Raw genomic sequence first — 27588 nt, 5'->3', positions numbered from 1 at the left:
ATAATTAGTAGTTACTTGTTTTGCAACAAATGTCCGTGCTTCGTTGCTCAAAGAATTATGCTCTAACGAAAAGAAATTTTATTCTTCTCCAACGAGCTATAGCACGCTTAAACTAAGACGGACTTTAATCCCAACTTTACTCATAAACATTAACCCCTCCTCGTTTCGCCTCTGCATCCCTTTTAATACATCTATATAAAAAAAAATCGAGGCGATGAAAACAAAAAGATACAGCCAGACGATATTGCGCTAGTGGGGAAATTTACGAGTAAATAAACGCCAGTCATATTTGATGATAAAATTTAATAAAGGTCCACACGGTCAGATACAGACCATGTTCCACAATTAGTTGCGAGGCCGGAAATTTATCGAAAACGCGAGAAGAATAAGAAAAATTTGTTTCTGCAATCAGTTTATACCGTAATTCAAGCATTCCGTCATCGAATCAAATTCGACGCTATTGATACCAATCAATAATGTGCTATTGAATTTCCCCATTGCAGTATAGCTGAATAAATAATAGTCCGTAAACTGTCCGCGATCGTTCTGCACACAAACGAAATTGGACAACACAAATAAAATTAGTAATTAATAATCGACCTTCGTAAAAAATCCCAAACAAGAGTTTAACGAAGAAGTTCACAATAAATAAATACAATGGCTACAATTAATTGGTAGTGTAATAAATTTCGTATGATTTTGTTACGCCGCCTAAAACATCTGCACGCCAGCCCGCGCGACCGGACAACAACCGGCCTGCGTAACGTCACTTCGACCCTCAATAAACCTAAGGACCCACCATAACTTTCACTTCCCTGTATTGTTTCGCCATGTGTCTTCAATCCGTTTGTCTTGAAGAATTTCTAAAGCTTAAAAATATTCTCCAAACACAGTCGGTTTCTAGAGAGGTCCTTGGGTTTATTAGGCGCACTTAAAACACGAAGAAAGCGGGTATGCACCCATTAGGAAAATCCGAATAGCCCTCTAATAAAACAAGCTAGGTTTTCCTCACGAACACGGTCATCTATCCACCACGATGGTAGGAGACTTCCTACTCATCCCTTCGAGCAGTAGTGCAGGTCATGACCAATCGACACCGCGATTCGTTACCCTCACTTTTTCTAACGAAAGTGGGAACGACGAATCCGCGTTCTTTAGGCACAGGGGCACACCCACACCGAACTTTTCTTCCGTATTAGAAAAAGAGCGACAGTCAGTCTAAAAACTAACGCCTAACGCGGCAGTCTACACATAGCGCGAGAGTCGCATACTTTACGCAAACCTTTGTCGGTTCTCGGTGTTGTCGAACATACATCTCCTCTCCTAAATATATTATAGTGCTACGTCCACTAATACATTAACTTTCATTATAAGAGCCCTGCTCTAGCGCACATATCTATCGCATCCTCGTGCGACAAGTTGTTATCTATTTATCTTTCCTCGACAGTGTAATCTAAGTGTTGAAAATATATAATTTATAATTCTGTGAATCACAGTGTTATACAAACTCAATCACCCCTATTATCTCAACGGAAATCAGGGGATCGATCAATTCGTGGTGTCGATTGTTATAATCGTAACGGGAATTTACGACTCCCGTCGACGTCTCTCCTCTCGATTACGTCTCCCCGCGATTGGTCGAGAATACATGGTCCTTCGAGCCGGATTTCGTGCCACCAAAAAGTGCACTGACCAGTGACTATACAGTGTCGCGTGAAATCCAAGTTCCAACTACTTAGTCAATTGACCAAAGGAACCGCCATCGGTGAGGAGCACCTCCTTCGCTCAGCATCGACACGAGCCCACGCCGCATCGTAACGAGTAGCAACCGAATCCCAGATCAACGTCCACTTGATCAAGGTAAGATCGTTCCTATTACTAAAATCAAATATGGCCCAAACTGAACCAATCAGCACGTTACGGCGGAGACGAGGCGCCTTAGCCGATCGACTTGCAACCATAAGGCGCGAACTCGATGAATACGAAGCGTCTGGGAAGGCAAACAGAACCTTCCTAACATCTTGCCGCAACTCGTTCGATGATAATTGGAGGAGGATACTCGCGGTTCAAGAAGAGTTAGAAGGGTTAGATGAGGGGGAAGCTGCGCGTTTAACTTCGTTATCGCAAGAGCATCGGGAGATTGACATGCGACTCCTATATCTCTTTGATCAAATATCAGCAACAACCCCGTCGACAACAAAAACAGGCGAGACATGCCGGAAACCAGAGCCGACCACCTTTCCAGAGGTCCGCTTGCCTCAATTCGACGGTGCCCTCGAGAACTGGACCTATTTCTACGACACGTTCTCATCCACAGTGGACCGCAACGAAAGTTTGACGAAGGTCCAAAAGTTCCAGCATCTACGCTTATCTATAACTGGACGGGCCGCACGGAGTATCCAGTCACTAGAACTCACAGAGGCCAACTATCCCATCGCGCTTGACACACTGAAGGATAAGTTCAATTGCCCCTTCCAAATCTGCATGCACCATTGGAATTTGATGCGCAACTATCCGGAAATCAAAAAGGAAACTCCAGAAGCCCTAGAGGATTTGTTGAAAACCATCAGCGTAAATCTAAAGGCGCTCGAAAACCTAAAACAGCCCGTCACATCAAATATAGCGATTATCGAATTGCTCGCGTCGAAATTGCCCTCGTCCATCCTGCGTAAATGGCAACGCACACTGCCCCGCCAACAGATGCCATCCTATCAGCATCTGATAGACTTTCTTAAAACACGGGCGAACGGGATTCAATTCCTCTCTAAAGCGAAGGAATCAAAAGGGTCAACCCACAAACACCACAGTCAGCGAACAACCATACCGCATGGACGAACCTTTGCTGCAACCAGCAGGACGTTGGTGCGTCCGACCTGCAACGGACCTCACGAGCTCAGACACTGTAAAATCTTCAAGGCCAAATCAGCGACAAAACGTTTTCAGATCGTGAGGAAGGCATCGTTGTGTATAAATTGCCTAGGCAGAGGACATTCGCCGACACAGTGTACATCGGGTTCGTGTCGTATCTGCGGTCACCGACACCATACTTATCTACACCGCGAACAAACCCAGGTAGACTCACGGTCGTCGAGCGGCCGATCGTCGAGCGGTCGGTCGGCAAGCGGTTGGTCGCCGAGCAGTCGTTCATCACACAAGCGAGCCTCCGCTGGACAATCACCATCTGGATCATCAAAGTCGCGGTCGTCCCACAAGTCGAGGCGTACATCCGATAATTCACGGAAACATACATCTTCGGCTCCAAGAGATACGAAAGAGCATGCCTCGTATGAGTCACGCTCAGCACGGATCAAGAACACCGCCCCAACCTCCTCGTCCAAATCCCAACCGGCAAGTATAAGAAAACATTGAGATTTCTTGTTATCCCGGCCATATCGACCTTCATACCAAATGAGCCCATCGACCCCTCGAGTTTGGGATTACCCAGAAATATCCAATTAGTCGATCCACAATTCCATTGCCCAGCCCCGATCGATGTCTTGCTTAGCACCGGATCAACATTTGCGTCGCTGTGCATCGGGCAGGTCAATCTGACGCAACCAGGCGAACCTGAACTGCGTCTACAAAAAACACGATTCGGTTGGGTAATCGGGGGGAGTCCAACGTCCCAAACCGCGATAAATACGTTCCACGCAATCATAACGGCTCTGCAAGAGGACCTTGCGTGGTTTTGGGAGATCGACGAGGGACCGGCCACTACTCATCTTTCGGAATCTGAACGACTATGTGAAGAACATTTCCGAAACCATGTCCGACGAACCAAGGAAGGCAGATACATCGTTGCATTACCATTCAACGAAAAGCTTTCCTCACTAGGGTCATCGAAGGCCGCTGCAATGAGCAGGCTCGCATCTCTTCATCGTCGATTCCAACGCGACAAACAATATGAAACCGCGTATAGTGCTGTGATTCAAGAATATTTAGACTTGGGTCACATGACGAAGATCAACACGGATCACGCCACCGACCACGGATATTATTTACCACATCACGGCGTGATCAAGGAGTCGAGCGACACCACCAAGCTCCGGGTTGTGTTCGACGGCTCAGCATCAAGTACCACGGGAGTTTCTCTAAACGACGCCTTTCATACAGGCCCGAAATTACAAGGAGACCTGAGAAACACCCTATTGAGATTCCGGTCATTTCAATATGTCCTTACCGGCGACATCGAGAAAATGTACCGTCAATTCATCCTACGTCCAGAAGATCGTCCTTATCAAAAGATTCTGTGGTGTGCCGACAACAGAGAGATCGAAACTTACCGACTCAACACCGTAACGTTCGGTCTATCCGCAGCCCCGTATCTGGCCATCCGATGTCTCAAACAGTTGGCAGAAGACGAGGGACCTCGATTTCCGAGAGCAGCGCAGATCCTGCGGCGAGACTTCTATGTCGACGATGCGTTGACCGGAGCCGATACGAAGGACGAAGCCTTATCAGTCAGGAATGATCTCACGAAATTACTCAAGCTAGCCGGTCTAAATATCCGCAAATGGGCATCAAACGATCGGGATCTGCTACGAGGGCTACCTGAGGAAGACACCAACCAGAAACTACATCTCGGTGCGTCATCCACGTTAAAAACACTCGGCGTCTTTTGGGATTCAGCCGACGATTCCATTCTATATTCGGTCAAGACGATCAGTGACACTTCCCGAGTCACAAAGCGATCAATCAGTTCAGTCATCGCACAAATCTATGATCCACTAGGATTGCTCGCGCCGGTAATCGTTCGAGCAAAAATGATTTTGCAACAAGTCTGGACATTGAAGGTAGATTGGGACGAATCCCTTCCGACAGACGTACACACAGAATGGATCAAATACCACACACAATTGCCGTTGTTAAATGCGGTAAGGTTCCCTCGGAAGACCATCATAGAATCCGCAACGAAAATTGAGCTACACGGATTCTGTGACGCTAGCGAAAGGGCATATGGGGCGTGCGTCTACGTGCGGACGACGGACCAAAAGAACAATATTTGGACTCGACTCCTCACGGCGCGATCGAAGGTAGCGCCGCTCAAATCGCTCTCCATACCACGTCTCGAATTAAGCGGGGCACTTATTTTGACGTCCTTGATTTCGTCAATACGACAGGCCCTGACGATCAAGATATCGCGGATCGTATACTGAACTGACTCCACCATCGTACTCCATTGGATCAGGTCTTCGCCGCACACCTTGAAAACATTTGTGGTGAATCGAGTCGCTGAGATACAGACCAAGACCAATATCTCCGACTGGCGTCCTGTGCCTACCGACGATAATCCAGCGGATCTCATCTCCCGAGACCAGACGCCCAAGGAATTCCTATGTCCGTCTATTTGGAAAAATGGGCCAAGGTGGCTCCTGCAAAGCGAAAACTATTGGCCGGTCTGGAGCCCGACACCGGTAGTCGACCTCCCGGAGCAAAGAAAGACGATCTGTCTGAAAACGAATATTAACGACAACACACTCCTCCATCGTTACTCGTCTTGGCCAAGACTAATAAGAATCGTCGCCTGGTGTCTTCGATGGAGACATAGGCAACACCGATCTGCCCATCTCACCACAGACGAACTAACTGCAGCGCACAACAGACTAATAAAAATAATACAATCCAGTCATTTCGCGCCTGAAATTCGGACCCTCCAGAAAAATCGAAGCGAGGACGTTGGAGGGAAACTACAGCCATTAAACCCCTTCCTCGACGAAGATGGGATACTCCGGGTAGGAGGACGACTAACCAACTCCGCTATATCCTTCAGCCAAAAACACCCGATCATCCTGCCGAAATCCCCGGTGACAGAGCTAATTATAGAGCAAGAGCACCGGAACAATCATCACACAGGGACACAAGCTACACTATACGCGGTGAGACTGCGCTATTGGCCGATCGACGGCCGTAGCCAGGTATGGCGCACTCTCAGAAGGTGCGTCCGCTGCTACAGAGCCAATCCTCCACCAGTGGAATACTTGATGGGTGATTTGCCAGAGGCGCGTATTACCGAATCGCGGCCGTTCACGAACGTCGGAATCGACTACTGCGGCCCATTCTACATCAAGGAGAGGAGGGACCGCAACCGACGTAAAATCAAGACGTACGCCGCCATATTCGTTTGTCTGGCAACAAAGGCGGTCCACATAGAGTTAGTCAGCGACCTAACCACCGACGCCTTCTTGGCCGCGCTACGCCGTTTCATCTCGCGGCGAGGATACTGCGCAACGATCCTTACTGACAACGGCACCAATTTCGTCGGGGCTAACCGGGAACTGCAAGAACTCCGGACCCTATTGCAGTCCGACGACCACCAGGATAGAGTACAGAATTTTCTCGCCGACCGACAAATACAATGGCGTTTTAATCCTCCGAACTCACCACATTTTGGCGGCTTATGGGAAGCCGCGGTTAAAGCGTTCAAACGCCATCTCATCCGCGTTGTCGGCACGGAGCTCCTGACCTTTGAGCACCTCAACACCCTTGTGATCGAAATTGAAGCCATTCTCAATTCACGCCCACTGACTCCCATCTCATCCGATCCGAAAGATCCTCCTGTCCTCACTCCCGGTCATTTTCTAATCGGTGACACACTAACCACTTTACGGGAGCGTGATTTCAGGACAGTTCCATCAGGCCGGCTATCCAGTTGGCAGCGCATTCACCAGATTAAGCAGCACTTCTGGAGCAAATGGTATCGAGAGTACCAAAATGAACTAATCCGCCGCAAGAAATGGGACAAGGGCAAACATAACATTCGTGAAGGCATCGTAGTAATCCTCAGGGAGGATAACGTGCCCTCTATGCAGTGGCCTTTAGGCCGCGTAATCAAGGTCCATCCAGGAGCCGATGGAATCATCTGGACCGCTACCGTGCAGACGGCAACAAGCATCCAGGACCGCGGTGTCAAAAGACTGGTCCCCTTACCCATTCACCCAGATCCAGACGAGGCGGAACGTCCACACGGAGCGAAGGAGGTCACCAACGACGCACCTGACTCCACAGCCAGAATTTGATCGGTGCCCTCTCAACGGGGGGAGGATGTTACGCCGCCTAAAACATCTGCACGCCAGCCCGCGCGACCGGACAACAACCGGCCTGCGTAACGTCACTTCGACCCTCAATAAATCTAAGGACCCATCATAACTTTCACTTCCCTGTATTGTTTCGCCATGTGTCTTCAATCCGTTTGTCTTGAAGAATTTCTAAAGCTTAAAAATATTCTCGAAACACAGTCGGTTTTTAGAGAGGTCCTTGGGTTTATTAGGCGCACTTAAAACACGGAGAAAGCGGGTATGCACCCATTAGGAAAATCCGAATAGCCCTCTAATAAAACAAGCTAGGTTTTCCTCACGAACACGGTCATCTATCCACCACGATGGTAGGAGACTTCCTACTCATCCCTTCGAGCAGTAGTGCAGGTCATGATCAATCGACACCGCGGTTCGTTACCCTCACTTTTCCTAACGAAAGTGGGAACGACGAATCCGCGTTCTTTAGGCACAGGGGCACACCCACACCGAACTTTTCTTCCGTATTAGAAAAAGAGCGACAGTCAATCTAAAAACTAACGCCTATCGCGGCAGTCTACACATAGCGCGAGAGTCGCATACTTTACGCAAATCTTTGTCGGTTCTCGGTGTTGTCGAACATACATCTCCTCTCCTAAATATATTATAGTGCTACGTCCACTAATACATTAACTTTCACTATAAGAGCCCTACTCTAGCGCACATATCTATCTCATCCTTGTGCGACAAGTTGTTATCTATTTATCTTTCCTCGACAGTGTAATCTAAGTGTTGGAAATATATAATTTATAATTCTGTGAATCACAGTGTTATACAAAATCAATCACCCCTATTATCTCAACGGAAATCAGGGGATCGATCAATTCGTGGTGTCGATTGTTATAATCGTAACGAGAATTTACGACTCTCGTTGACGTCTCTCCTCTCGATTACGTCTCCCCGCGATTGGTCGAGAATACAGATTTAATAGTACCTGCATATAACTACAAAAATTGAATGTGAATAAAGATGAAACGCAGAACCTGATGAAGAAGCTTTTCATTGAAAAACAAGGATATCTGCCAATACCTTTTGCCACTCTAGAAATTTTTATTATTATTTGATTTTTGTTATTAGATGTAATGTCAGAAGGATTGTAAAATGAACCGGAAAATAGTGGAAATAATGGAAATATTCATATGTTTGTGGATATAACTAAAAGAATTGGATCTGAATGATTTGTTTCTCGTTTATTAAACGTTATAATTACTTTCTATATTTACTTTCTATATTTACATGTATAAATGGCTATTTTGAATTTTCGGGAAATTTCATATTTTTATGAACGTAACCAGAAAAATGGAATCTAAATGCCAATACGTTTCGCTTACTAAATACTGTAACAAGTATTATACTTTAGATATTTCATATATTTGTACGAATAATATGCATTCCCTATATTTTTCTATCATTAGCTATCTCATAAATAAATGCATGAATATCAACAATCAACTACGTAATTAATAATTATTATGTACAATGTTTTATCCAATCGCTGTTTGTATGCTAATAAGTGTTTAACAGATATTCTCGGGAAAACTTGTCGAAGCCAATCGATAAATGCATCGTCACTCTCGAAATTACTAAACTTTATTGCTGGAAACACGGTTAAAAAGATCAGAAAAAGTATTGCGTTGAAAAATGGTATCGAATTGCAGGAAGCAATGTCGAGAAACAAAGAGGGGAAGAACAAGTTGTAGAACGAGAAAGACAAATGACAAGAAAGTTGTTTTCGAGCTATTGTAATAGCCGCCACGTTATTTTCTAGCTGGCGCTTTATAACGATAAAAGCGTCGAAATGGCAAGGAAGCCAAAACGGCCATTACGAAGTGATAAAGAAAAACGTGAAACGCTGAAGAAACACGGGTCAAGAAAACGATTAGATTACTCGAGCCCGGTAGTCGATTAGTCTTCGCGATAGTTTACAGGTTCGCAAGAAACTTTCCAACCTAGTAGAAAAAGTTAACCGGCAATTATCTCGAGTGACTGGCTAAAGAATATAAAGGGCAACGAAGTTCAGACGAGAAAGATCGCAAAATTTTAATTGCTACATTATTAACAACGAGTCGAATTGCATAACGCGAATATTAAATGAATAAATTATTAAAATTTAAAGGAAATTACGGATTAAATTGTAAACAGAACCACGCGCGCCAGTTGTCATCGAATGTAGCTTTAATTAAAATTTTTCTTCAACCGTTAATTATAAATATTCGATGCTACAACGTTGAAACAATCGGAAACGACACCAGCTGTAATCCCCTCACTTTCATCAGAAATAAAATCGTAGAAGAATGAAAGATTAAAGAATTATTCATATTTCTTTTGTCGTTCAAAAAAGCGACTACAATCTACGGTTATTCAGTCTTTTGTTCCCGGGATCGACGGGACCAGGTTAAAGCGATTTCACACGGTTGCCTTCGCCTCTAAACGCTTTTTAAATTCTGTAGTTATAACGAACTTTCTATCGACCATCGTTCTATGATAACATCTTAGCACAACTCGAAGCACGGACGAGAATACTTGCTGTAAGTTAGTTAAGAAGGCTGTTGTTCGAATAAGCTCAACGAAAGTATTATATTCGCAAACGAGTGAAAAATGGGAGAAAAATGGCAGGGTTTCAGAGCGAAATAATAAAATTGAAGACGAAACAGGAATGAAAAGCTTGCGCATAGTTTGAAAGAAACAAAGGAGAAAAACTGTTTCGGCGTTGGTGGTGAATATTTTTACGCCCCTTTATTTCAGCTAATAGCCTGTCTCGACATTTATATTAAAGTTCTCATTCACCTGCCTCTCACGGAGGATCATTACGATTTCTCTTTTATCCTATTCACGCCTCGACTTTCATTGATAGAACTTTCATCAGATCTAGATATTATTAGGAAATCTTCAACATAACTGGATTAGAATTCACTTCTGACGGGAATAAGAATGACTGTGATGAAGTGATGATATTTACGAATGATATATTAAAATTTCATATTAGAACTACCGATTTGTAGTATACGAATGGTTTGAAATTAAAGTGATGTAATGAAAACAAATAGATACACGTAATCGTGTCTAGCGTGTCAGATCGCTGATAAATACACTTCCCTTCGTAAGTATTAAGATACTTGCCGGTCTCAAGGAAACGATTTTGAATATGTAAAAAGAAATTTGTAAAAGTTATTTACATCGAAGTTGCAAATTAGGGTTATCACGTTTTCCTAAGTTTTGTGACAGTTGTGGACGGGAGTGTAAGTAAGAAATAAATTATTAGATTGTTTTGTAAGGAAATAATCCATAATCAACACTTTTTGTTTTATATTATTTTATTGAGTTATGTATGATATGTTCCAATAGAACAAAATGAATCATACATAATTCAATAAAATAATATAAAACAATATAAAACAAAAAATATTGTGCCTCGATTATTTCCTTATAAAACGAAAGAAACTTTTGGGACAACCTAATAATAATTAATAAAAAACTTTGCCAACGACTAGTTTTGCGCTTTACGAACATCGAAAACAGTTCTGGAGAAAAAAAGTGAAAAACATTGAGAATTAATTTTGCCAAAAGCAACTGCATGCTTTCAGTAGTTTGCAAAATCAAAAAATATAAAACTCATCATTTTTAGTTCTAGCGTTAAGAAAAACGAAATACTCTTCGGGACAATAATTTTGCAATATTTCGTGTAATATCTCCTGGGTTTTAAAAAAGATCGCAATTGTAAAAAAGTCGTAATGAAAAGAATGTATGGCAATTATAGCCAGCAATAAAAGCAGCAGTTGACAAGAGAACAAACCAATAACTACGCTGCAAGCCAGCAATACGAATTGCAATTACATAAGTAATTTAGCAACAATCAGCAAATGGTAAAGAGTCGCGCCGCTATTGGCCTATCAGTGGCCTTATTGGATACTTGTGGATTATATGAACAGCATTTTAGAGGTCTCGTGATTTCATTCGGAACAACGAGTTTTGACACATCGAAAATCGTGTAATTTTACAGTGTCCAGTAGCGTGAAACGACTGCTGCAAACACATATCGTTTGCAAATGCATAATCACTGGCCAAAATTCATTTAGTATTCGATGTAATCTCACCAAAGAAATGTTTCAAAGGAAATGAAACAAAACTCTATTATTCTCCATGATAATTACTATAATGAAACGAAAAAGAATGACGAACAGAGAACAATAATTTTCGTTTGAATTTACATAATTATTTAGATTCGTACAATCTATAAGAAGGTCATTTTTATTAAAACAAAAAAACTCTACGATATTACGATACAAAATTACAGTGTAATACTATTCCAAAATGATTAAAAGCTGTTTCACTCATAGTGGTTATAAGTACTTGCGCATCGTTGCATTTTTGATATTACTTTTAAATATCAATTAATTAGATCTAATTGACTATATTAAATTTCGTATCATTTAAGAGTATTTTTACGAGTATTTTTAGAATATTTTACGACTACGAAACTTTAGTATTATAAGAATGAAATGTATAGCACCTGACAAAAGACACTTCATTGGAAAATACTTTTGTACTTTTATATTACTGTGTACTTATCTAGATTTACATAATAAGCACAATATGCTTTATGTAAATAAAAATAGCCTAGTTATAAGAATTGTATGAAGATCTTTGTCAATGATTGTTAAACTACTGATATTTGTACAAATTCGCGTTTTTATGTAATTAAACAAAAATTGAGCTCAAGTAGAAAATTGTTTCGACTATTAAATATCATAAGGGATAACTATACTTCGCACATTTTTTATGATTTTGTAAATTATGTACATTCCATGGATTTTTGTATCTTAAAGCTTCCCATAAATGCATAAAAATCCGCAATCTAGCGATCGTATTCTAAGGTGTACAACAATTGCAATTTGTTCCTTTGTTAGTTGTCATTTATATGCTTGCCGAGTACAATACCTGAGAATGGTAACGGATTTGTAGAACTATCGGGAAACTGCTGAAAGCTTTTGTTTCGAGATATGAGAAAGACTCGAAAGCGATCGAGTGCGTTCGTTTATTTCGCTTTTATTGAGGTCTCTGCAACGGGGCCTGCAATTTCGCGCGGTTTGGGCGCAGCCGGTCCGTTTCAATTAACGATAACGTCATTTAGTCGCTTCACAAAGGGATTTGCAATTTCGAAACAACCTCGGGATGAGACTACCTGTGAAAACGCAAAAACGTTTCGACATAAGTACTAAACTGATTCATTGAAACAATGAAAATAAAATAAAGAAGCGGAAGCATCCAACACTTTCTATAAATTTCATTCACGAGAATTTATACATATAAAAGCTGTAATCTAAAATTTTAATTTTGTTCTCTTCTTGTTCTTTTTCTTAAAATAAGAAGAAAGAGAACTTTCTATCGATTTCTGTTTTTAGAAATCCCCTTTTGCAGAGATTCGTTGTTCTAGCTATTAAATGATTTTATGGTTAAGACACGGGTCTATCGGTCCCATGAACGAGTAGATCAGCCCATTACAACCGTTCTCATTCATCATTTATCTCACCTTTCTCCTATCACCCTTACTTGAACCTCTCCTGTTCCTCAAGAACGGACAGGGGAAGCTTAAAGGCCGAAGAGGAAAAATGAATCTGGAAAGATCGAAGAAAAGTCTACAAAAACTAATCTTGGCGGGCAAAAACGGAAGGAAAAGACAGATAAATGGGAATACGATGGTCAAAGATAGAACTCGAAAGACAGAAGAAAATATCTTCGAAAAGATTGCGAGCTGATGATTAAATCGTTCATTGAAAAAGTAAAAACTGTTAAAACCTATACAAATCTTATTTATAGAAACTACTGCAGATTAAACAAATATCTAACATCATCAAAGAAGTCGCTCTATCGTGTTTCCATAATTTTAGAGAGATTTTACAAATTACTAATACTAGCAAATATTTCACATAAGAGTAGCATGTTCGATAACGAAAGAAATAAAATTCTACGAGTGAATTCTCTAAATTAGAAATTAATCGCAAGTGACTCTCCGATTGGAAAGTTATCAGATTGTAAAAATTGTTTGTGCAAACTATCTTTTGTTTTTGAAGGATTGGAACTTGAAGGGATAAAAAAATAATTTATAATATACAATCTATTGCAAAATAATCTGTTCGTGGAGATTTAAATCGCTTCAATAAAGAAGAGAAATTCATAATCTGCCACTTGATACCTACCTAACTATGACGATATCATTGACGAGTAAATTATCGCATAAGAAGGTTCCCATCTTTTAAATGAAAATCATATAATAGCGATATTTTAGCGACAAGTTAACAGGTATGGAGAAAAATCTGTGCCTGAAAGAAATTGATAAATATATTCGGTCCATTCTATATGGATTTACCAGATGCTAAAACGCAGAAAGTGCCTGGGATAAAATGGCGTGCAACGTTGTGGAGAGAAGCTGAGCTGCTCCCAGCGTAACAGGAGATAACGCAGACTCGTTTCTCGCTACATAAACTCATCTTCCACGGGCGCAACCCGTGGACTGGCTACGACTATACAACAGCGAACGAAAATCCTGCCGGAGATCGGGCTTGAATCTCACTCGAGCGCGTTCTTTCGTTACTGCTCGCGAAAAATGTCGTGCGCCCATCAAGAGCCGCTCAACCGAAATAAATCGCGGAGACCAGTTAAAAAATGGAACCCGGTTGATCATTCGGATCCATGTCAAAAAACGTAAAAGAAAAATAACACACTGGTAAGAAAAATTGATAATTACATGAAAATTATAAAGAAACCTGGAAACAGGAGAAGAAGAGAATTCTGTTGGCTATTTAAATTTACGTAAATAAGGAAATTAATATAGGGAATAAATTGGAGAGAGATATAAATAGAGAAAATTAGAAATACCAAATGGAATCCTGTTAGTCATTTAAATTTATATGAATGACAAAATGAATGGGAGCAAATCGGAAAAAATATAAATAAAGAGAATAAAATGCAACCCTCTCAGTCACCGAAATTCGTGTAAAAACGGAAAAGGTAGTAAATGAGGAGTTTGAGAATTATTATGCATAAAAATTGCGAAGCTTATAGAAAATTTCAGAAAATTGTATAATCATGAACTGAAGTAATCTGGACCTGTAATCGTTTACGACGTGAAACTAAAAAAATATTGCACTTAGAATAAATGTCTCAAGATTGTTTCGTAACCTCTGAATAAAAATTCTTAATAACTATTTAACCAGCCAAAAAAATTGAGTTTGTAATTCGAGCATATTTAATCTCGTATTTGCATTTTATGCAAATCCAAAGAGAGGCAGAGAGAAATAGGCGTTCGTATAATTGGAAATTTAAAAATCGTGTTGGTGAAATTCCTACAACAGTGAACACAATTTTAAAACAATAAACATTTGTAGATCGATAAACTACGATTCTCGATTCCACGGAAGAATTATTAATTATTTAATGTAGCTTTTCTGTTCAGACAAGAAAACAAACAGTAATAACAGTCTGGATATTGAAAATCTGAGATAAGGACTGATAGATATTAAGAGCTTACTCGTAGTTTTCCTTCGCGATAATTTTCGTCGGAATACTTGGAGGCAACTTCGAACGCACTTACGAAATTTTAGAAGGAAATCCTCATACTTATCTCGAAAACTACTCTCATCTGAAGAAAAGTTTAACTTACTTCTATCGCTATGATTTCTCTTAAAATTATTCTGATAGTGAACGACGAGTAAACACGAGACTTTAATAATTTCAACGAGTCCAATTTCACGTCCTAATTAAATTCATCGTGCGTTATTACGATGCCTCTATTAGCGTTCCACTACGCGAGATATAACGTCGAAATGACCGACATTATGGGTAAATATACACGTGCACAGAGAAAATTTGCGCGCATCCTACAAATATTTGCAAATTATCTAGAAATACAAGAAAAATACATCAACCTCTATTGCTTTTATTCTTAGGATAATAGAGATACGTACTATATTTGTATCTGATATTGTTTTAGAAAATGAAATTTATATAATAGTTTCGAATTAAAAATGCAAGAAATATATGGAAAAGATTAATGTTGGGAAGTTGTTTTATGTTATGCGATGAATCGCGGCATAAGTTAGCGACACGTAATTATGGCTAGACATTTGTCCCCAAGCATATGAGACGGAAACTAATTCTATCCGAGTTACACTAGACGAATTTGTAGAGCAATGTATATGCATAACTCATGTTCTCGCGCATAATGCTTGTTGTATGTTTTGCAAAAGCCAAGTAACACAGGGGAATGAGAAAATTATTCTAAAAATGAAATCACAAAAATATTCTTTTGATATTATTTTAAAAATTTATAGAATATTTAAAATATTCCAGGCAAATATAAAAAGTTTTTGAATACTCTAGTTTTACAAAATTAATGGAGTAACGTTTCGAAGAAACTCAGAGGTCGAAGATTCAAGTTAGAATTGAATATGAACGTTACTAATGAGATTGATTGAAAGGCATACTCGATAGTTTTCTTCGAAATACAAAGGGGCATTAAAGATAAAAACTTTCGACTTCTTTCAGGTCTCTTTCTTCTCAACCAGCCCGGAATTGTCCAACAAACAACGCTTCGAATATTTCTCGCGTACAATACCGAGCGATCACTATCAAGTAAAAGCAATGGTGGACATCGTGAGGAATATAGGGTGGCGTTACGTATCTATTATATACGAGGAAAGCAATTACGGAATTAAGGTAACGTATGTTTTTCTCCATTGATATTAAGCCAGATATTTTACAAATTGTATATATTAATTAAATTTTTATGTTATTGCTGAAAATGTAGTGTACAAATATATATAATGTGTGATTTGAGAAAAATTTGAGAAAAGGTCATTGGTCTTTTTAAGTTCCAAATAGTGATTTCCATTAGATATTAATAAATAATAATAATAATAAATAATAGTAATAATAAATAAATATCATAAGTATACTCGTTAAACAGCTGTATTTATTTTTCGTTAAATAGCTATGTTCATTTTCTACAAAATGAAGCATTGTATATTTTATACTGACCGGTATATATTCATAAACAAGATTCGTAAAAATTCACTGTTCTCTTTTATATCATTTCTATGAATGGGAAGATAATTTTCGTAGAAACCGCCCTTTAGTGTATCGTTCGTTCCATTTCCATTTTACCAAAAAGTAAATCACGTGAAGCGGAATATCTATCGTTTTAATGACCGATACCTGAATTACGGCGTGAAGATAATTATTGAACTTATACGTAACTGCAATGAGGATGAGTGATGAATTAACAGGGATATATCGCGCCGATGTACACAGAGAAAATCAGCGGATACGCGCGAAAAATACGATCTCGCCCCTGTGAAATTCGGTACGAACAGTTGATTGATTCGGCCGGATAAGTGTTCTGAAACAATGCATTCAACCGACAATGCGATCACAGCTGCAGCTATCAACTCCAGAAAATATCCATTTAACCATCACACATGGCGTATTCATTGTAATTTTTAAATAAATGAATCTCTATGATCAAATTACCGCAACGCACCCTTCACACGAGTCGAATGAATACGACATTATTTCGTCGAATTTTCAGAAACTTGTCACTGTCAATTAGTAGTTGAATATAACAAAACTATAAATCTGTTCTCTACTCCACGAATTTTATTTTGTTTAAACAGAATTGCCATCGTTCTTCATTTTCCAAACCATAAACTCCATTACGAAGGGTAAATCAGTACATGTATTTTTTTAAATTGTCAAATAATTCTTATACATCCTCAGTTTATATTTTCCGTTGTCTGTCACGTTCCCCACTTTTTTAAATAAAAAGGCAAAGAAGGATGAGATTATATAAAAAATAGAGAGTGCTTTTGATACCGTTAAATTATAGTCACATTAATTTACATTAAAATCCACGAAACTGCATTCTAGCATCCGTTCAGCCAGAGAACGTGAAAGCTACTCGACCACAATTCACCGAATATTTCACGGCAGACCAGAAACTGTAGTATATCTCATTTGCCTGGCATATACGTAATCAAATAACTCCATGCAAGAGCGCGCTAGTCGTCAGGGTTCTTTCATTTTCTCTGTTTCGGCCGCGGGCTGCCTTGTTTAACGTGACGATCACAAAGGTACAATTCTAGGCTGCAACTTGCCAACGTATGTATTCATTTTTGGACGGTCTCCTCTTTTTCCGGGTCTCACGGCGCGTCACTCATTCCCGCCTGCTCCACGACTTCCTATTGCTGTCGTAACCGCCACTATGCTAATCGAGCGTAATTAAAACCACAGAGAACTGAGTTATTTTGGGGAATTATTCTTAGCAGTGAATGTCATGGAGAGAAATTTACTGAAATTTTCCTTCACGCTAGTCGTGCGTGAACTAAAACCGCGTGACGATATAACGGATACTATATGTGTTCGTCTTTGTATATACGACAGATAATAATTTTTAAGTCAATAGATATTTTATTTCATGTTTAATATCTTCTTATCGATATCAATACTTTTTCGTTCGTTCTTTATTTATTTCAATTCCTTATCTCTTGTAATTACTGCTTAAGAAAATGCGAATGAACTTATCATTCGACCTAATAGTCTTAATTTTTAGAGAAAAGATTCTTTAACGATTCCTTAATTGTGAATTTTATTACCTTTGTCTTTTATATTACTGGCATAAATTTACATGTACCATTATTGATTTCAACAATTTGTTTTTGAAATTTCAAACTAATTTCACCGATTCGGTACAGTCTCGTTCCAAGTTGATATTCCGCATCGAATAGATTTTATGTCAGATAATTATATTCCTCCATTTATCTTAATTTTGTACTTCCATTTATAAATCGTCTATTCCAATTTTAATTTCACTGGAAAGGATGGTAACGTATGAAGGAGAAAAAGACGATAACGACATTTTAATTGCAATTGTGCAACGAAGATATCGGAAAAACGAGGAATGGAAAAGAGACACGAAGATAAAATTCGCTACGTTTTCGCGAAACAATGTAGAAGAAGAATACGTTTGTAACATGCATGCATAATATTCGGAATTAATTCGTTGAACGAAAGAAAACAATTGAAGAAAGGGTAGAGAGAGAAAGGGAAACAGATGAAAAATGAACATATCGCGTGCAAAATCTTGAACACTCGCCTGTTAATAATACGATCACGAAACGAGTAGCGTGCGTGCATAAAACAAATCGGCTTTACATCTCATTAGAGTACCACGACAATGAAATTAATAGACGAGCGTAGTGTAAATGCATGCATGTAAATAAACGATTCTGTATTTCATATCGATATACATCGGCAACCGAAACGGACTATGCATGTTGCAATATCGATGTTAATGGACTCGTTCGACATCGAACTCCACGATAATTGGTATCTCCAATTCTTTTAGCTTAAAAGGGGAAAAAGTCTAAAAAAAAAGGGAGAGGTACCACTCTGATAATAATAGTTTAATGGGATTGTAAAAAGAAATAAAAGAATGGCAGAAGGGTTTTAACGAGAAATATACGAGCGAAAGATTAGGAAAAACGAGAAATAATAAGCCACTAAGTAATCAGGATAATTCAGCAAAAAGTGAGAATAATAACAGTAATAAACATTGATTTTGAAAGTAAGCCCTCGCTGGATTAATATATTAATTGTACAATATTCTCGATGGAGAGAAAAGATTTCTAAAGAGGATAAAATACGTTTAGCGTCTGTAACTGAAAGAAATGGAAGAATGAAATTTCCTGAGGGTAAAGCTAGAATTGAAAGTTACGTTTGATACAGTGCAAGCGAGTAGTTGGATATGTCAACCATGTGATATTACATCAGACACATGATATATAACATGCAACGTACGCTACCTACCAGACCTCCATCCAAAGTTTTAAGAAATTTTGTGACAAGTTTTGCAGAACAGATTGAAATGTTGAAACTTTTATAAAGAAGATTTATTTCTGGAATGTTAAATTTCGAAGGAAACTTACGTTTAGATAGATATGGAGAATCATAGGAAGATAATTTAACCGTTTAATGTGCAGTGATGGATAAAAGAAAGTTCAACTGCTAATTTTACAAAATTATGGAACTATATTTGACAAGGGCAATTAATCAATGTTATATACAGGCTTTGAGAATCACTGTACATCCATCTTCTGGCGCTTAGAGAAGTTTCCCAAGCTTCAGAGATATTTTACTAGCTTCTTAGATATTATAATATTAAATAACAGACGAAGTGTCGTATCTTTTTTATTCTTCATCTTCGTTTTATTTTGATTCTACCATCTGTTGCCGAACATCCTGTATATTCCAGTTACCGTAACGTGGTAAAAAATGTCGAATACAAGTTATAACAATAATATTCATATACGCAAGTATTAATATTAAACTTCCATTTGTCCATTTAGCATTATGTATATCTACAATATCGATTTTCACGATTTGGAACATTCGGCTACCTCTAATTTAATTGTTCATTTATCGTTCTGTTGACACAGGTACGCCAACCATTATCAAACTTTGAAATCTCTCTGTTCGTGTACGTTCCCTATCAAACTAAATATCTGCTACAATTATCTCTGAAACAACATCAAACGATAATGCTAAAAAAACAGGACTGATTTACCTTGGAAAAGGAAAGAACATATATAATCCTGAAACAATCTCTAAAAAAATGAAAGAAAATATTTAAAAGCTCTAGATTCGATCTCCTCTTTCTTTCATATCCAACATGTATATTTCGAAATTATAATTCAAGTGCAATTAATTATAGAACTAATGAGCTCGACGTACTTTAAATCGGCATGACATTCAACTAGCTGCACAGTTGGAAATCGTGGTCGAATAAATTCATCGTGTTAAGCGCGAGTGAATGAACGAACGCAATTAGAATGGTACCCACCAACCGACCGAGATTACATTACAGTCCGTTAAATACTTCATTCTAGGCACGTTAAATCGCGTGCATATAGTCAATCCCGCGACATTTTACACAGCGCGAATAGACGGAAAAACGAGGAAGGGAGCAGACGTACGATAGAGAAAACAGGCACACACCTAATTACGTTCTTCTCGAAATACGTAGCTACATAACAAACGACCTTGCATGGCCCACATTACCCTCACGCCAGCCGATGGGACAGATGCAGTTTTCTGCGCGTAAAAAATTCCTTCGAATAGATGATAAGCCTTGTCTTACTTATTCGTATCGAAGTCAACTCGGATTCGTGTGAATGTCGATCAATATTCGTCCGTTAATGTTATTAAAAATTAATCGTGCCGGTGAAAAGTTACACCGATCGACTTCATAAATTGAAATGTAGAAAATTTTCTTAAATTTATATGGACAAAGTAGATTTCTTTAAATTGACAGAAAGACTATCGATGTTATTTCGAGAAAAATATCTGAGATCGATGAATATATCGCCGAATCGTGTATTTAATTATACATTAAGGTTATTATTATACGCAAAGATACTATGGTTAGATCTTTTGATTTTGATTACATAAATTTACAACTTACTAATTCCATAAGAACGTAGAAAGTAATGCATCCAATTAATAATTTCCCAACTGAATATTGAACCGTATGGATTCTTATGAGCGATAGGCATATAATGGCTCTGGAAAATATTTGAACATTTATTTAATTCCGTATTTTACCTTTTGGAATTTCATTTTTCTGACCAGCATATCCGTTCTATAACACAATATTCGGCCCAAATTTTCTTCTGGTATAAAAGCAGCTCTAACGTCACGAAATTGCTGTACAGGTATACGTCGTTTAAGATAATAGGACAATTACTAAATTAAACTCCATACTGATACTGATCTTATCCTAAACCGTATGAAACTCTATTCGAAATAATTCAATAGATAGCCAAACAACCTTGACTTAAAAAATTTACGGCCAACGGTCAAATGCTCGTGGTTAATGAGATCTAGTCTCGAATCTTTAAGAGTTAGTAGCCACGAACTTGGAATTTCCAAAGTCAGGAAACGTTGTCATTGAAAATTTAAAATGGGAGAATTTTTAACACAAGAACTCAAGCTTGAGAAGATTTAACATCAAAATTAAAAATTTAAGGACTTTACTCTTTTAAAGAACCACAGAAGCTCCAGATTTAAAACGGTTGTCTCTAGTCGAAGTTAAAAACTCGAATCTCGACATTTTCAAAGTCCGGAAGCTTCAATCTTGAAAGCACAGTTCCCGAAAACTGAAAAGCTTAGATAAATAGATAAATTGGAAAGCGTAGATCTTGAAGGCTCGAGGTTCGAAAACGTCGCTTTAAATTTTAAGAAATATTGATCTAGGCACGTTCAGATCAAAAAGCTCTAACATCTCTTATCTCGCGAACTCTCAAGCTTAAAAGGACTCGAAGTCAACAATGCGCTGATCTATCTAAGCTCTGAAATCTTGATACCGCCGGTAAGTGCTACCATGTCGCAAAAAAAGATTGATGACCGTGGTATCTCGAAGGTGTTCTAATTACCATTCATGTGTCGCGTGAAAGCACGATCTTATGTCAAGATGAATATAAACTCGTTGTATCGCGGGGAAAAAGTATAATAAAGCGACGAAAGCGACGACAATCGTTCATTAAACGATCTAGTGGATACAGATATCTTACAAAAATGTCACAGTCAATAAACAATATCGCGATACGGTGGAATTTCGAGATTGATAAATATTCACTCAGATACGGTTGAAAGGATAACCTTTTCTTGTTTCGATAACCATCTCACGTTTATCCCTCTTCTTCGTTCAAAGCGTGGTATAATAACCAGACGTCTGTAATGGTATAAAATTGACTTTCACGTACACGGTAAAATCGAATTTTCACGCGATCCAAAGCGAGGGGAAGCTAGGTATTCCATGAAATGTACTGATTGAAAACGATGAAAGGGACGTGAATACAGGGCGTGATCGTGGCACGATAATGCTTGCATGTTTCGAGTTAGATCTCGATAGATTGCGATAGATTACTCTATGTACTTACAGCATAGATTTAATTTGTTTTTAAAATAAAATCAGGTATATCTCGAAACGTACTTCTGTCCACTTCAAACTTTTTCATACATGTAGATAGTACACGCAGCAAATAGAACATTAAAGTAGTCAAACTGGTAATTTATACATAATTTGCTTTCACGAATAAAATACAGAATTTTAGAGTTAATTTTGAAAATATTACATAGTTTCTTCTTTTCTTTTCTTCTTCTTTTTTGGTGGATCGTCTCATATTGTGCGTTATACGTTGTACGATGTCACGTCGTATGTACCCGTGACAGCCAAATTGTGGTACATTCTGTCAACTTCGCTTGTAATTTATCGCGACTCATCACGTATCCACTTCACCACTACAGAACAATGAACAGGTGTATGGCCGGCGGAACGCCATTGACCTAGATATTGATTCAACAATGACATATGCACGTCCTTTCTCCTTCCCACACAAGCACGTATACTGTTACTGAATGCATTTTGTTCTTGAGGGTTTAAGATGTACCCTTCATTTCCATACGTTACACTCTATATATACAAGACAGTATTTTCAATTGATGTACATATACATACAAGAAGAACGAAACCAGAGATATTAAATATTCTTTTCTCTTTTTTCTTCCTTGACCTAAATTCTATTTCTTTCCGTGACACTCTTACAATAGTTCGAACGAGATTAGAAAAATTAAATATTATTATCTGCAAAGTATTAAATACGAGAAAGCAATATTATTTATCTTCTTTTCTCCTTCCTTCTCATCTTCTTCTTCTTCTTTTTCTCCTTTGCCATCTCGTTTTTTCCTTTTACTCTTCCTCCTCCTTCCTCTCTTCTTCTTTTCTAAGCGTCCTTCCAGCAATGTCCTCAGCTCCATTGAAATCGAAAAATTTAAATACCATCTTCTTTGCAAAGTATAACAAAGATGATGCTATATAATAACGCAACGGCATTTATCGTCTTCTTCTCCTACCACTTCCTTTTCTTGTTCTTCCGTTTTCGGACTAAAACTATTTCTTGCAAAACATTCTCGTTTGACCAAAGTTCAAGAAATCAAATATCATCCCCTGGAAGATACTGGGAAGAAGAATACAATGCTGTTATGTTCTTCTTTCCTTTCTTCTCTCTTCTCCCTACCTCCATTCTACAGCTGCGTCTGTTTTCTCGATTCATTCTACGTTAAAGTTGTTACTTTATCTTTCCCAGGTTCTACCTACATTCTCTTCCACAATTAGTGATAACTATCTCACTCCTCATCCCACTCAAATTAACTCCTCTTTTCATAAAAGAAGAACGACAGAACTATTTATCAAAATTTCCATTTGATATCATCATCTAAAAACAGCCATTCATCATCATTGTCTTTTCGTACATGTGGCTGTTCTCTCGAAGTTTCGTGCACCTACATTTCCTATGAAACACTTGCACGATTGCTTTTATGTTCCATTTTATCGGCCGTAATGTTCTGCGTGATATTATGCAATTCCTATTGTGTATATCTCGCAAAAATGGAATTGACGACTTTCCATTCGTAAATGGGAAATTTACTTGCCAATGGTACATTGGCCATTCGTTCGAAACTCCAACACTTGCTAATATTTCTGATAATTTACCATCTGTGTAACAGCTACATGAAAATAACGCGATTCGTAAAACTTGTACAGCTTCATATGTTACATTAAGATGTTCGAACGAGCAATTACGGGAACAGCTTTGGCAAGTCACGGCCCTGCTATAACATATCTCATTAATTTCCTTGTAACCGATGTGACGGTTCTCTCATAAGTATAATATGGTCCTAAATCGATGCGGAAGGAAACAGGTCAGACTGTGAAATCGTCGACGAATTATCGGGACTTCTTCTTTCTTCCTTCCTTTTCGCTGTGATTTGAGAAAATTGCTTGCTCGTAAAAATAGGGAAGAAGCGTAAAATGCTGTTACGTTTCGAGGAGAAGAAAATGGGAAGATGGATCATGCAGACAGCAGAGCGACGAGCTACGTTAGTCTAATAATTCTCTTGAATCTTTAACGATACCCTCCGGTGATTTCTGCATTCTCGTTACTCGCTGCTGCCAAGCTTGAATTATTCTCGCTGCACGATACATGGATATACGACATTTTTCCCTTTTTTCTGCGACACATTCACGCTGCATACTTTATTTCAATATAATGCTTATCCTCGCGTGGCTGCGGTACGCGCGTGTGCATTTTCATTATCGTTAGAAACTGATTCGACCGAGCGAAGAAAAATGAACGTTGTAAATTACCGTTCCGCGTGTTTGTTCTCTTTTTTATCTCCCTAATCCTGTCGTAAGTTCTCGCGAAAATGTATTCGATGATTCCGGGGATATAGGAAGTTTTATAATTCGTGGATAACCAAAATTCGTTAACATCGCAGATTTTCTCTTAAACAAATCCATAGCCCAGTATATTTCCAACGGATTAATTTGAAAATCTATACCGGATATGAATTTTAAATAAAATAAAATATACGTATAATGTTCATTATTTGCAATTGACGTGGCAAATAATGTTCGTCAAATATTTGTTTAAAGAAAAAAGTATGTGATACGAATTCCCATCTTCAGATAAGATCGCACGATTTTTTATGATAAACAACAACAGATGACAACGTATCAACAGATGACAGATGAATTATCCCGCCATCCTACATTGGTATTCGTATCTTATCGAAATGGCTATGTACCATTTCTACGAATGGACAATTGTTCACGAAGATATAGTCATGTTTTTAGTTACGATCATTCGTTAAATGAAAATAGTCAGAAAATATTTTTATACACGTCTATACTACTATCTTTATTTATCGAATCATTGTACCGTAAGAATTAATCCGACGTAACTATTAATGATACATATCTGATAAGTTTTACCGTTGAAAGTAGTTAAACGCTGCAACAAAATAATAATGTAAACTCTGGAAGACAACTAATACATTGTTGAAGCTTAGACAACACTATAAACGTTTTCAAACAATTCCGATTCACGAAATCGATGTCTTTCTTCCGTCAAGAACACGATTTATAGGAAGGCTAAGTAGTACAACGCAATGAATAACGAATAACTGTACACTTGAAATCAATAAAAACCTCGTATCGAATCGATCAAGCAGCCATTTCTGTGTAATTACCTAAGAGATACACGCTATCATCGACAGCATTACGTCCATTTATGCTAGTTGTTTGAACGAAACGAGAAATTAATCTCGGCTCACGTCGGATGTATTTGACATCTAAGAGCCGATATTAACCGGGCGGGTGCTAACACGTAATTTATTTCCACGGGTCGAATCATCGGATCGCGGCAATCTGTCGAGAGATCAACATCAGACACGTGTAACGGCGGATCGATCAACACGGAAGGACACAGAGATGGCAAAGTTTACCTATCGTAAAACGGAAATCGATAACGAGCGACCTTATTACGCGACGACGCGAATTAAACTATTTTCCCCCGGAATGAAATCAGAATCGATCAAAAGAACGTAGATCTTTATTAGACGAGGCTATCCATCTTTTTTTTCACTCCCTTGTCTTTTCCTGACGAATCGAAAGGACCGTTGGAGAAACGAATTCCAGTATAGAGATTCGTTCCACGTTCTTAGTTACCAGTTCGTTTTTTTTATTTTTTTCGCTATTTACAAGTATAATCCATCTCGGAGATGTATTAACCTTTTTATGTCGTATTCAAGAGTGCATCTTTGTATCAAAGGCAAAGTCCCTAATTCGCTCAGCATCGTCGTCTTTGAAACGGGATTTTGCTGTCTTTCCTTCTTCCGTCTCGTTGTTTCAAAGTCTGCTTAGAATCGCAGTCGCGATACATACTGATAAACAGAAACGAAGAAAATAGAAATTCAATGTAATTACGAAGACACTGTTCGGTTTGTTACAGGCGTTCGAAGAACTGGAAGAGCTGCTGGGAAAGTACAACATATGCATCGCCATTAAGGAAAAATTAGTGAAAGATTCTGGTGTTGCCGAAGAGAAGGCTTACGACGAGATAGTCTTGAAATTGTTAACCAAGCCGAGAGCACGAGGTAAGCCATTTTTGTTCGAAATATTAAGTAACAGAATATAGAAAAAATAGAATTTCGCATGAAATTCAAATCCCTCGGTGAGAAATATTCGATTTTTCCTCGTAAAAAAAAAACAAAATTTGAAAAAGTACGTGGATTGTAAAAATCGGTTTTTTTTATTTATAACTTTCACGTGACGTTGAAATATTTAGAGAGAAAAAAAAGTATTGAAACCGGAGGCGTGATCAAAATGATATATAAATAAAATAGAAGAAAAGCTACACAGCTAGCTTATTTTTGAGTACAGAGCAGAAGTAAACTGTAGAAATAAATTAAAGATCCAATGGCAAACAATCCCGAAATCGTAAGATCCACTCGCAACGATTCCCGGTTTGGCCAACTCGATAGCAACCAATCGTAAATTGGAAAGCTCACAACTCTAAACACATAGCTATCGATTTTTCGGCTATAACCGCGTTACATATAACCGCGTTGCCTAGCACGTAAATAGCTGATATCATTGAAGAAAATTGAATACTGCTAAGGAACATATATTTTCTAAAATTAAAAATGTACAAAAGTATTCTATTTTATTTCTATTCTATAATTAAAATTGTCCACAGTATCTGCAAACTTATAGACATTTTGAAAAGATTCTCCAATTAAATATTTCCCGTGTTTATATATTTACCTATTTAAAGTAAAAATGTATAAAGAAATTGAACTTTTATCCTACGATTTAAAGTATCCTTATGTATTCCTTAAAATTTCTTAAATTAAATATTTCTTCTAATCTAATAATCACTGCAACGAAAAATATATGAAGAAATTTTATTCTATCTTTATTCTACAATTTAGAATGATCGCTATATAGGAAAATATTTTGTAGAAAAAATTTGAAGTCAGCTATTGAAACATATGCACGACAAAGTGAAGAATTTCTTATAAGGATTTCACAGGAAAATAACTTCTCAGGAATTTGTAAACGACACGTAAAAGCAGCTTCGATAAACAACTGCTAAAATGCATTTATTACACGTAGATGGAAAACTGTCTAGAGAATTCTCAACAATGATAGCACTCTACACGATAATTAACATTTACAGAGACATTTTCGGTTCGCGAAATATTCGCGTGAAATTTCGCAAACGAACTTCTATCGAGTTATCAAAGTGTATCTGGTACGACAAAGCTCGCTACTAAAGGGAGAGGGATCGATCGAAACGAGACGAAGGGGAGAAGACTGGCCCATCGACATGAAATTGAAACGAAAGAACGGTGAAACAAAGATGCTTCCGGTGGAACATAATAAAAGAAAAAGGAGAGAGTCTTTTAGCTTTGAATGATAGAGATTCTTATCTTAACCGTGCTCCCATTTCGTTATCAAAATGGGAGGAAGCTAAGACGACTCGATACTTTTCCAGATAAAACGTGAATCCCTGGAATTTCATCGACTTGTCCCGTAACTTCTCAGTTCCTTCGAAATAGG

At 38.2% G+C, this 27588-nt stretch overlaps 1 protein-coding gene and 1 long non-coding RNA gene across 3 annotated transcripts in view; both read left to right on the top strand.

Moving 5' to 3' along the window:
* LOC126872355 (uncharacterized) overlaps positions 1–27588 on the top strand; it is a 327311-nt gene that overhangs the window by 286981 nt on the left and 12742 nt on the right. For both annotated transcript variants that reach the window (XM_050632210.1, XM_050632211.1), the window contains 2 exons: positions 15615–15785; positions 25976–26120. In XM_050632210.1, coding sequence (XP_050488167.1) covers positions 15615–15785; positions 25976–26120 — 316 coding nt within the window. The remainder of the gene's footprint in view (positions 1–15614; positions 15786–25975; positions 26121–27588) is intronic.
* LOC126872382 (uncharacterized) lies at positions 124–7832 on the top strand. The gene is made up of 2 exons (XR_007691959.1): positions 124–892; positions 7236–7832. It is a non-coding gene; the product is annotated as an uncharacterized LOC126872382 (long non-coding RNA).

Source organism: Bombus huntii, chromosome 13, assembly GCF_024542735.1.
Source record: "Bombus huntii isolate Logan2020A chromosome 13, iyBomHunt1.1, whole genome shotgun sequence".
Lineage (NCBI taxonomy): Eukaryota > Metazoa > Arthropoda > Insecta > Hymenoptera > Apidae > Bombus > Bombus huntii.
This window is presented reverse-complemented; position numbering and strand designations above follow the sequence as displayed.